Genomic DNA, 13246 nt, shown 5'->3' with positions numbered 1-13246 from the left:
TTCAAAGCGAAAGCTACCTATCTTGATGCAATGTATTTCAACAAGCATGCTCAGATTCCTTCGAGTCAAAAATGTTTTGTTGATCCATTAATGTGGGGGATTGTTGTAATTATGGTTAATGGATCAACGAAAGCTAATAAATTAAGATACGTCTTTTCTGTTCACGTATCTCTTTTAGATTAATGATTTCCTAAATTTTTCTGTTCATGTATCTATTGAATTCATGAATTTACTAGATTCATGCATCGTTTAGTTCATGTATTTGAGTTCATGAATCTCTTGAATTCACGTATCTTTGGATACCTGAATCTCTTGGATTCACGTATCTCTTTATTCATGAATCTCGTGGATACACGCGTCTATTTAATTCATGTATCTCTGTAATACATGAACTAAAAAGCTCTATAAATAGATATGAGCATAGAACTTCATAAGTGTTTTTTGGTTTTGGTTTTTTTGACTCGATTCCAAAAAGGCTTTGATATACTTTTCTACTCTTCTGTTTTATCTAGGTGTGCTGGTTCAATTGAACGGTTCGACTGAGTCATGTTTGCATAGTGCTAATCCAAACAGGTTCGAGGTGTTGTATCTTGGGAGGCATAGTTCATGAATCTGTGGAGCACCATTGGCAGGAACTAATCGCCTTAAGGAGATTCGGTTATCCGTACCTCACCTCCAATTTTATGTTATTTTTCAATAATATCTTATTTTCTTCTTCTCCAAGAGTTGTAAGTTTATATTAAAAGAAGAATATTATATAGCTGTTATTGTCTTCTCTACTTTCATGTTCTGATTTCAACAAACAGTGTGCTTTCTCTGGATATAATTTCCAACATTAATTATTTCTAGAAGTGTTACCAAACAAGGTCTAAAAGTAACAAATGGAATTTGTTGTGTCATGCTCTTTTTATTTGAACAACGAGAGGTTTGTCTCACTCGTGCATGAGAAGGAAAATGGAGGTGGCTTATGGGATAAAGAAAATGCAGGTGGACTGTGAACTTCACCCTTGTTCTACCTTCTCGCGGATAGCCATGACACCACAAGGACAGTTTCATGGTCATCGAGCACGTCTCTATAAACTAGGTCTAGATCAAACCACCCGAAAGGTGATTGTTAGCAAATTTACATGAGGACTTATTCTGTTCCACGTTTAATTCACTCCAAAAATCGTTGCCTGATTCCAAACCAACGTTGCTCTGAGAATCAAGAGCCCTCCAGATTTTATCCACAACTGCATGCACCATACCCATCAAATGGGTGGGTCGAGTTGAAAATGGTCCAATCCAAATGACTTATTTAACTCGTTTTTCACCTATTTTCGTGTAAGGCAAATATAGTGATGAATATCCGACCCAACTATATGGTTACAACACTTATATATTTAATCAAATTTAGGAAAACTAAAGCAAGCAAGTGTGAGATCGAGTGATGACAAGAGATAGTGAAGAGACTCATAGGGATATGTTAGGTCTAAATAAGTTTTGAACCTATTTAAAACTCATATTATTTTGGAAAGTATCTAGTATGATTGTCCATTGTACAATGACAGTGTGATGGTTAAAGGCTAGCCATAAATAATTTTTGACGAAACCATTAGATTTCTTGAACCAACTTCAATTTTTGACTTTTATGTTTCCTTATTGTAAGCTCAAATATATAGACAAAACAGAAGAGAGCCTACAGAATAAATTTTCTTGAATATGAAGAAAGAAAAAATAAATTAATACTGAAATATAAATAATCATAAGTAGAAAAATATTATATAAAAATTAAAGTAAAGAAAAGAAAAAAGAAACATAAAAATTTCAAAAAATTATTAATACATTATTTTAAAAATGTCATGTCACCGTCGGCCAGTCAAAATTGGCCAAATGGGTTTAACTAACACAAATACAAAAAGTTCAAGATTAAATTGTTAAAAAATTAAGATTAAATTAACACAATTGTAATAAGTTCATGACTTTTTAAATAATTTTCCCGACCGACACATGTTAGCCATTAGTGAGCGCAGCAAACGATGGATGCCTGCTTGGGAGCAGACCATCCGCATCCAGGAGAGATGATGGTGAAGAAAGAGGGAAAAGAGGGATGAACGATGCTAAGTATGTTCTGCACAATAATTGACAAGTTAGGTAAAACTTCATTAGATATTAAATATAATCTGCTCATTTCAAGTCTTTACTTACTACTTTTTTTAACAGTCTTTGATAGGAAGGGCTGAAGTTTAATATGTCGAGCAATACTTGGAATTTCACAGCTGAAATTAATAAATGAAAAGAGCCCACTAATAAGCCTTTTCCACTATTTTGTTTTTCCATTCACCGAACGCTTATTCCAGCCAATATATATATTTTCAAAATTCTTCCGGAGAATCATCTAATTGTAGCCATTACCGTGTACATATAAATTCCGAACTCGCCCAAAAGAAAAGACGCTCCATTTGCTCGAGCATCAGCCTTAAGCTCACTCTTCCACTTCCACGTTCGAGAGGAGTGTGGCCCCAACTATTGTCGGCGTTAAAGTGACCTGTGGACATAAGCTTTAGAGCTTTCGCTGTCATTATCTCAAGCAAAAATGAAGTTAATTTTATCGGGAATTATTCTGAATGGACAAAGACAATAAGAGTTGGTGAAATTACGACATACGAGATTCTTTTTTTCTTCCTTTTTTTTTTCAATGGACGGTTCGTAAAAGGATTCGTAAAAGGATTCCCCTGGCTCCTAAACTGGCATCAAATTCAAAGGGCTTCTCGGCCTCTTCTGTTCATCTTTTCAAAGTTATTTTTATGTTTCTTACTTACCTTCTTCTTGGTCAGCATCAATAGAAAAACAAGAAGAAAAAAAACACAATAATCTAAGTTTTATGGTCCGCAAATTATTGATTCTTCTGTAGCAAGACTTGATGCTATATAATGCGCGACTTGACCTGGGCTTGGAGAGAGGGAGAGAGACGAACAGATAATGGAGGATGAAAGGAAGATTAGCATCGCTGAATTAGTGGCCGTGAATGGAGGTAACGGACCTTACAGCTGCGCCCAGAACTCCTATCAGGTACTTCCTATTATAAGATGGTTCTGTAGCGGTCGCTCGGTGAATCGAATTTCGTCAAAAGTTTTAGCACGCTGAACATTTCTCCTACTAGCTGTGAAAAGAATACGAACTTGTGCTCACATAGCTCATGTGCAACTGGTTTCAATGACAGAGCACATCTATATGCGTCCCAACATATCACTGCTTTGATGATATATCTTTCAAGCAGTAGATGATCATTTCCCCCCGCTGAAAGATATCAATGTGACATTACTAGCATGGAGTATTAAGCGGAATATAGAAAAAAAAAAAAAAAATTGGGTTCGCTGGGTAATGGCGAGTACATTGGTCTGTCTACCCCAAAGTTCCCTTGATCTAATAATTCCATGTTAATTTCATAATCAGATTGTTCTCTCTCCCTTTCTTCCACATCGTTTCCACTTTTGCTTTCTTTTCAATGGTGAAGAGCGAGACTGTTGAAGTTGGACAATTCCCCAACCTTTGTTTGAGTGACTTAACACTGCTTTCCGATTAAGTTACTCACCAATTGAGTCACTAACTTTTCTTTGGGTTACTTATTACTAGAATTCATTTAATTTCTTTTTCTTTTTTCTTTTTATCTTTCAAACTTTTTTTATTGACTCACCCACTTTTATTTGCCTTAATTGTTAATTTTTTAAAAATTTACCAACTTTTAAAGGGATAAATTACCAATTCAGTCTTAAACTCATTGTAAGGATGCCAATTAAGTTCTAAACTTTCCCAATGTAGTCTTAGATATTCATACAAAATTTTAATGTAATTATTCTAGTAATTTGAAATGATGTAATGATCTTTTCATTGTCAGCCATCCTATGAGGCATAACCTTTAACATGTATAATTCAATTATGACCAAACAAAAGTAGATTTAACAATAGCGGTTATATTTGGTTAGGCTTTTGGAGAAATGCAAAGTGCTTTAGTTTAAAAGGGTATTCGAAGTACAAATTGTGTTTGATAAATTGTAATTTGAAAGCATTTTGGGAAGTAACTTCAGTTTAAATGATATTTGGAAAAATACAGGTATAAATAAATGACTTGTTATTTTTTTTAAAATAAACAATAACTCAAACCCTTTATTGGTAAACCAAATTTGGCTTGTTGGCGATCAGATTTGGTGTCACCAACAACGACGCATGAAGTGGTCAGTGGTGACGGCATTTTCGAAATTTTGAAAATTTAGTGAAAGCAAAATTGAAAGAATAAACAATGTAATTGCATTTTGAAAACGCTAAAGCCCAAAACTTCTATGGAACTTCATTAGGCTTAGAGACAATGGGTGGATTTGGTTCAACTTTGCAAATGGACTTTAGGTGTAATACTTCTGCTGAAAACCAAAGCTCTTTGGAGAAATGTAAATTGTATTTGATAAAAATTCTTTATAAAGAGACTTTGAGTTCAAGTAGTATCAAGTAAAAAAAAACTTTTGTAATAGGCTTTGAATGTATTTTTTATATTATTTTTTTATCATAAAAGGGTCCAAACCCTTTGTGGGCTTTGGCGAAGAGCTATGGTCACCGACGACTAAGGTCGCCCAACCTTGAGCAACCTCTTGCAAGGGCAGCCTGAGGTCACACAACCTCAGGCAACCCTTAGCAAGGCTTGTGCAACCCAAGCAGCACTCGACCTAGGCAACTATTGCCTAGGTCTTGCAAGGATCGCCTAAGGTTGTGAGACCTAGGCGGTGGTTGCCTGAGGCCGTGCAACCTCTGGTAGAGGTTGCTTGGGTCATGCGACCTTGCCAAGCCCTTCATTGACCGTTCACCAGCCCTTCATTAGCTGGATTTGGCCTTGCTGGCCAAATCTAGTCTTGTCGACCGCTCTTATGCAAAGAAGATGAATAATTACAAGGAGGGACAAAACTATAACACCATAGAATTGGCGACGGTAGTTTTGGAAGGCAAAAAATATTTAATTATAGTTTCAGCATTCCGCAATTGCTACTACGGAAGGCTGGACGGGAGTAACATTGGGTTTTCAACAATCTAAACGCAAGCATTTAGCAAAAAGCTATTTTAAAATACTTACCAAATGCTTTAACATTTCCCCAAGGAGCCTTAGAGGTGGAAAATCCCTTTGGAAAGTTGAACCAAACACACTCTATAAAGTACATTGGAAATGTTGCATTTCGTCAAATCTCTTCAAAATATTTTGCCAAACATGTTAACATTTGGTCAAGGACCTTTAAAGGTCTATAGGCCTTCGGGAAAGTCACTGCCAAATGCACAACCAATTTCCGTGAACAAAATGCCTTCTAACTTTATTCCTAAGAAATGGATGGCTTAGTAATTATGGAAAACACTTACAAGCCTCCTGTTCAATTTCACCTTAACTAAGACTTGTCCTGGTTATGTGACTTAGCAATAGTCGAATCTCGTCGGGGTTAATGATAATCATCCTTTGTTACGTGTTGTTGTTCTTTAAAGATCAAACAATTATCTGAAAAGCAAAAAGCTGACTTTCTCTTGGATATATATTTGATTACTAAAACGCCGTTTAGTATTTTTGTGCATGGCTAGCCTGAGCTTTACTTCTGAGTTGGTATTTGGTAGCCTCATTTGCTGAATATAGTAAGATCTAATGCACGTTTCACGTTCTTACCTTGACTTTGATCTCCCCTTACCAAAGCCGCCTCGAAGTAAACTTAAAATGTCGTCGTCGGCATAATAGCGATTCTTTTGGTGAAGATTTTGACCAGATACGAAATAACTGGTGCTCAATCTAATGTTAGTCTTGGGAGGATTCTATTTATCGATCTAGAATTCCCATTTATGATAGCGCAATTCCTTTTCAGGCAAATGTAAGACGGACGGCCGCCTAGATAGGTGATAGGGTAGGGTGAGTGGTATCGCGCCTATTGTGGCCAATCTTCCTACCTGTGCTTGCGCTGAGATTCGATACTATCGCATGACTTGACCTGCGCGTGGAGGTGAGAGAGAGAGAGAGAGAGAGAGAGAATGGAGGATGAGAGGAAGATGAGCATCTCTGAAGCAGTGGTCATGAATGGAGGGAACGGACCTTACAGTTACGAGCAGAACTCTTCCTATCAGGTACTTCTTATTACAAGATATACATACATATAACAAGATATATCATTTTAGCTTTTCTCTTTGTACTAGCAGTAAAATCCTTGTCGCATGCAGTCCGTTCCTTAAAGTTTCCCTGCACTTACAAAGATGTATCGCTCTAATTAACCCTTATGAATTAAGAAACAAGCTGTAACCTAATTAGACATTCCAAACATGAGATTTTACGGTGCATATATAGTGTGAAAGATCAAATATATGCCATGCACTTAAACTATTTACATATCTCCTCAATCTTCAAGTAAACCAATGTGTTTAACTTCTCGCATGTAATTAACCAAGTTATCAATCAAGAATTGAAATAGAGTTGGTCGACGAAATTGCTGCAAGTGCTTTTGTGCATAGTTAGCCTGATCTTTACATGGTCAGTAATTAATATTACACTATATAAAGAATTGTACTCTTGGTAATCTCTTCTTTGCTAACGAGCGTAAGATCTAACGCATGTGTTTCCTGTTTTCACCTTGACTTTCGATGTTCCCCCACCAATCCGCCCCATCGTCGGCACAGTAATGATTCTTTTGTTGCACAACTTCATGCTATGTATTGCACGGCTGAACCTGCAGAGAGAGAGAGAGAGAATGGAGGATGAAAGGATGCTTAGGGTATGTTTAAGCCCTATTTGGTAACCATCCTAGAACAACTAATTTTATTCTTTTGTTTCCGGAAACAAAAAAGAACATAATTCCGTTTGATAAAAATTTTATTCTCAAGAATAGATTTGAAATAGAATTAAGAAGTAGAAAAAAGTTACTTTTTATTCTTGGGAACAATTTCAAGAATCAAGCCAAACAATTTCTTTTATTTATTTTCTCCTTCTCTCTTCTTCTTCTTCCCCCCAGTCCTAACTAGTGACCGTGTGACGGCCCAAAGTGCGGGGGTGCGTCTCCAATCCCACATCGCTTAGGGGGGAGTCCTAGGGTTAGTTTATAAGGCTTAGATCCCTCTAACCTTGTGACGCATTTTAAAGCCGTGAGGACTCAATGTCCAAAGCGGATAATACTACACAGTGGGGCTCGAGTCGTTACAAATGATATCAGAGCCAACTCCCGACCGACCGCGTGTGGTGCTCCCAAGGGGGGAGAGTATATGATGGCCCAAAGCGCAGGGGCGCGTCTCCTGTCCCACATCACTTAGGGGGGAGTCCTGGGGCTAGTTTGTAAAGCTTAGGTCCCTCTAACCTTGTGACGCGTTTTAAAGCCGTGAGGACTCAGTGTCCAAAGCATACAAAATTATACAGTGGGGCCCAAGTCATTACACACAGGCCATTGTCGGCCCCCAATAATGGTGGCTGGCGACTGATTGAGCGAGGTTTGCTGAGCTCACCCAGCCACGACAAGTCTTGACCTTGCCAAATCTAGGCGAGGCCGAGTCTCACCCAAGTGGCGTGAGCTCGGCCTCGCGAAGCTAGGGCAAGCCAAGCCAAGGTCGATGTCGTGCCACTTGGGCAAGTTTGAGCCTTGCCTAGCCACCGATGAGGCTCAGCTTCACCTAGATCTAGCGAAGCTGATGCTCACCATGGCCAAGTGAGCCTTCAATGAGCTCATCGGACCTCGCTCAACCATTCGCCAACCATGGCAATCGACAACTGACCACAAAGAAAGAGGAAGAAGAAGAGAAAAGAGAAATGTAATAAAAGTATTAAAAATTAAAAGAAAACAAATTTAAAATCCTACTAAACGCATTTCTATTCGAGAATAAAAATTTTGTGCAATTACCAAATGTGTTTTTTTTTTTCCAGAAATTGTTCTCGGGAACATATCAGAAAAAAATTATTTTTGATAAAAAATTGTTCACAAGAATGGAATGTTTACCACATGCACATTAGTAATCATTCTATTTCTGGGAACAATTTCTGATCATAAATATTTTTTTTTATTCTCGAAAATAATTTTTAAATATTAAAAGGTGTTTGCTATCCAAAAATTTCTATTCCCATAATAGAATTGCTTCCGGCACCATCTTCAAAATTTCTAATCCAAACAATTTTCTTTTATTTTTTTAATTATTTTATTACTTTTTTTCTTCTTTTTTTTTTTTTTTTCTTTATCTTCCTCTTCAACCTTTAGCTAGTCGCGAGCCTTGGGATGATTAGTGTCGGGTCGGATGAGGGCCAATGACCTCGTCGAAGGGTCGTTGGCCCTCGACAAGGTCATGCCTCGTTGACCAAACCTTATCGGCAGTTGAGCGAGGCTTGGCCAAGCCTTAGTTGGGCGAGGTCAAGTCTCACTAGTGGCTGGGCAAGGCTCGGCCGAGCCTTGGTTGGGTGAGGCTTAACCTCGCCTAGATCTGGTGAGGTTGAACCTTGCCTTGCCATAGCTCGGCCAAACCTCGCCCTGTTAGGTGAGGCTCACTCTAGTGGCTAAGTAAGCCTTGCCCGGCCTCGCTCGGCCTAATGAACCTCCCGCTAGCTTGTCGAACCTCACCCAATTAGTTGCTGGTGACCGATGGCGATGAGACGGCTACGGCGGTGGAAGAATAAGAAAAAGAGAAAAGAAAAGAAAGAAATTTTGATTGGCTTGATTCTAGAATTATTCTCGAAAATAAAGAAACAATTTTTTTTTATTTCTTAATTCTATTACAAATTTATTCCCATTAACAAATTTATTTCCAGAAACAAAATGTTTATCAAATAGATTTCTATTCTAAATTTATTATCGGGAACAAGAAAATAGAAATTGTTATTATCTGGCAAATTGTTAAACGCGCCCTTAGCATCGCTGAACCAATGGCCAAACAGACAAAAAAATTATTAAAAAAATTCTCGAACTTATTGTACTTTTGTCAATTCAGTCATTAATTTTTTAAGTTTGCTAATTCGATCCTAAACATTCACTTCTTGGCAATTGAGTACACCCAACCAATTTTAATTGAAAATTGCTAATGTGGCCATCAACACGATGTGGCGTTTTTAAAATAATTTTTAATATATATATATATATATATATATATTTTTTTTATGTTTACTTTTTTTATTTGGGTTAAAGTCAGCAAGGGTTGCCGACCAACCTTCGTTGGCCACAAAGGAGGGTCAACAACCCTTGTCAGCCACAAGGAGGGTCGACCAACCCCTACCGGCCTTGGACGACAGTGTTGCCACCCTTGCTGGCAAAAGTGAGGGCTTGTGAGCCCTCACCTAGAATTGGCAAGGGCCGTGATGCCCTCATCGAATCTAGCCAGGCGAGGGCGTCGTGGTCCTCGCTCAAGGCCAACGAGGGTCAGCTAGCCCTCGCCTATAGAATGCAATGGCTACCGGCCCTCGATTGTGGCCAATGACGATCAGCCAACAACCCTCGCTGGCCCTAACCCCAAACTCAATAAAGAAGAATAAAAAATATTTTTAAAAAAAAAAAGGAAAAAGACATTAAAAATTCAAAAAAAATATATTTAAAAACGTCACGTTAGCACTAACTGGCCACGTTAGCAATTTCCGCCAAATTTGGCCAGATGAACTCAATTGGTAAGAAGTGAAAATGTTTAAGATTGAATTGGTAAAAGTATAATATATTTAGGACTTTTTGGAAAATTTTCCCCCGAGCGGACCTTATAACTATGCCTAGAACTCCTTCTATTAGGGATCTTCTATACAAGATGAATACAAATTCCAGTGTATGTGGATCGTGTTGGTTGTCACTTTATATAATTTTATAGCTTCACGTGGTAGATCGAATTTCATAAAAAGTTTTAGCACGCTTAACATTCTCTCCTTTTTTCTACTAGCTGTGAAAAGAATACAACTCATGCCCAAATGTTGCATCCATTGAAGATTAGAACAGAAAGCTCGTGTGTAACTGGCTCCATGGACCAAGCACTTACTCTATGCATCCCATCATAGTACTGTTTTGATGATATATATTTCAAGAAGTAGATGATCATTTTCCACTACCTAAAGATATTGATTTTTTAAAATTATTTAGTTATAATTTGGTTCACCAACGATAAAATTCCCTTTGTCTCATAATTTTTAGTTTAGTAATTGGACTGTCCTATCTCATCCTTCCTTCAATATCTTTTCCACTTTGCCTCTCTCTTCATACATCCACTTCTAATCACTATTATATGAAAATACCAGCTTTTATTTGGTGAATTTTCTCTCTTATTGCACAAGTATGCTAGTTTTTGAGTTGCTACTCGTGTTTGCGAACTTAGCATCTTTTCTGTATTTCATTACCCTGCTTCAGCTGCATCAAACACTATCACCGTCGTAAAGTCATTGGCAAAGACTCGATTCAGCAGTTAAGATAACCCTTAACAGGTGTACTCAAGCGGTGAGTATTAATTATGGGGTTGGTCTGGATGTATCAATCACTTCATAAGCTAGTGCATGTATTAGATATCTAGTGAATCTTTCTTCCGTCTCGTGCATTCTTAGAGGGACTGGACATTGGACGATCTCTCCACTAAACATATGGATGTGTTTTGGAAAAGTCTTAATTGCAATTATTAAAATTAAGTATTGCAAAAGTAATCACCACATATTGTCCGACTCTACAGAAAGGAGTCGCCGCCGCCGCCATGGATATGATCAAGGAAGCTTTACCCACAACCCTTGATCTCAACCACCTTCCGTTATCCTCTCCAAACCCCATCATCAGAATAGCAGACTTTGGTTGCTCTACAGGACTCACATCCATCCAAGCCATCGAAACCATAGTACAATGCCTCTTAGACCTCATCAAACCCATCAAAGAACCCCGATTTCGTACCCTCGAGTTCCAAGCCATCTTCAACGACCTCCCCACCAATGACTTCAACACGATTTTCACCAACCACCTGCCAGTAAGGCGGCGCTACTATGCCATGGCAGCCCCAGGGTCGTTCCATGGCCGTCTCCTCCCGACTGCATCCCTACACTTTGCATACTCGTCCTGTGCACTCCACTGGCTGTCCCGCGTTCCACAAGAGATACTGGACAAGTCTTCCCGTGCTTGGAATGGAGAGAGGATTTATCACGTGAACTCGCCCGCCGAGGTCGTCGGGGCTTACTCCGCTCAGTTCGGGAGAGACATGGAGATGTTTCTCAGTGCGAGAGCGGAGGAGATGATCAGTGAAGGATTGATATTTATGGTCGTGCCTGGTGTGCCGGATTTGGTTCATGATTCTCAGACCACCGTAGGGTCAGAATTCGAGCTGCTGGGTTCTTGCCTTGTGGACATGGCAAATGAGGTACGTAATTGCATCCATGGGCTAACACTTGATGCATGAGATCGTACGGAAGAATAAGACCAGCGAGATTGAATTATGCATTTCAGGATGATTGGCCACGCTAATCGTACTAAAGTTCGCTTTACCGATGCTTTTCATGAAGGTTAGCAGTAGCGTGTTTAACTTGGATGTCCTAATTATTCCAACAAAGTACATTCACAAGAGCTATTTCAGAGGGGATCTCCCTAAATAAGTAATCGTGTGGTTTCATGGATCACTTTGTGGCAAAAAACTTTGAAAGTTGCAAAGCTAAGTTTAAAGATCTATGCTGCAAAGAATGTAATAACTTTCGTGAAAAATAATATCTCCGAGTGAAAACCATGTAGGGTGGCATATTGTAGGTTGTTTCCGCTGTCTATCCCAGATGCAAGAAATAATTTATTTTCGATGGTGTCCATATCTCTTGGATCTGTGCAGTTGAAATCTATATATTAAACGATTAAAAATCAGTTCGAGGCATGGTGACTGTTGAGATATTGACATTGCACGTGAAAGATGGACAAAGAAAATACGCATGGCGAAAATCACTATTTGCATCCAAGAAACAAGCAGGATTATTATCACTTTGAAAGTGAATTTTGGTTACGCAGGGGATCATAAGCAAAGCCAAAGTAGGGAGCTTCAACTTGCCAATGTATTTCCCATCAGAAAAGGAGATGAAACAAGTGGTTAGTCGAAACAAATTCTTCCACATCGAGAGGATTCAGACTCTAAGCCACCCCAAAATGCACGTTGCTTTTTCCACCCCTGAATCGCGCTCTCTCTGCTTGAGAGTGGGATTAGAGGGATTGTTGCGCCATCATTTTGGCGATGAACTGATCATCGACGACTTGTTCCATCGTCACTCGCTGAAAGTGGCGAAATCTCTCTTTTTCCTGAAGCCAGAAAGTTATGAATCCATCACATTCTTTGTGGTCCTTAAGCGCAAGAAGTCTGAAGAGAATATCTAGTGATTACGCTGGTACATACTGTACTTTGTTTCATGGTGGGAAAGATGCTTTAGCCAGCTACATTTTCTGGAAGAGAGAATTGAGTTGGAACATAAATCTGAGTTCAAATCAACGGGGCCGTTAAATGGATATCCCCAACTCAAAGAAGTATGTGCTTAATTCTCCATGTAGTGTGCTTCTTTTTCATTTGAGTTAATATTGTTGAGAGAACCCATAATATGTTTTGAAGCTGACAAAATTATTAATGAATTATGTCGACCTTAATAAATGTTAGAATTGTTTATTTTTCAGTTTATATCTGCATTGAAAAAGAACTTTGATGTAATTGGTAAAATGATTCTGATGATTTAAAGAACATATGTTGAGCGCACTCAATCTTGGATAATCTTAAATATACCAAAGTGTCGAGTTTAGAGGATTATAGGAGAACAGTTGAATATATTTAGGAAGTTAAGTGTATCCGTCGCTTGAATATCAAGAGGGTAATGCATGGATATCAATAAGGTACTGCTTGGATATCAATAGTCTATCGCATAAATATTGGCAAAGTATTGAGTGGATATGGGTAGAGCACTATGTGAATACAAGTAGATTAGTAAGTGGATATCAGCAGAGTTTACACTAGATATTAGCAGCTAGAATATAAACAATGATTGTGAATATGAAAATGGATTATAATTCTACTATAACAACTTTTATCACGAATACTATCTTAAGATAATTTTATTCCTTAATCGTTCGTGATCTAGTTTGAATTCCTTATTTAGAAAATTTTAATTGACTGAGATTATCTACACAAAAACATTCAATTGTGCAAGATATTTGGATTGATTAACATCCAAAGACAAAATATGTTCCATAAACGAGCTACTCTATTTTTGGAAATCAAAATTTGATTGCATAGACGACCAAATCTAGGGGATTTGATTGAACGG

The 13246-nt window shown here is 38.3% G+C and overlaps 1 protein-coding gene across 1 annotated transcript; it reads left to right on the top strand.

Annotated features, from left to right (window-relative positions):
* The first annotated feature begins 5942 nt into the window (after positions 1-5942).
* Positions 5943-12458, top strand: LOC104433184 (loganic acid O-methyltransferase). Its single transcript, XM_010045855.3, has 3 exons — positions 5943-6120; positions 10651-11322; positions 11952-12458. The coding sequence occupies exons 1-3, from the start codon at positions 6028-6030 to the stop codon at positions 12309-12311; spliced, it is 1125 nt and encodes a 374-aa protein (XP_010044157.1). The 5' UTR covers positions 5943-6027; the 3' UTR covers positions 12312-12458.
* The last annotated feature ends 788 nt before the right edge of the window (positions 12459-13246 follow it).

Source organism: Eucalyptus grandis, chromosome 2 (assembly GCF_016545825.1).
Source record: "Eucalyptus grandis isolate ANBG69807.140 chromosome 2, ASM1654582v1, whole genome shotgun sequence".
In the NCBI taxonomy this organism is placed as follows: domain Eukaryota; kingdom Viridiplantae; phylum Streptophyta; class Magnoliopsida; order Myrtales; family Myrtaceae; genus Eucalyptus; species Eucalyptus grandis.
Note: the sequence above shows the minus strand (reverse complement) of the source record. Positions and strands in the feature narration are given on the sequence as shown.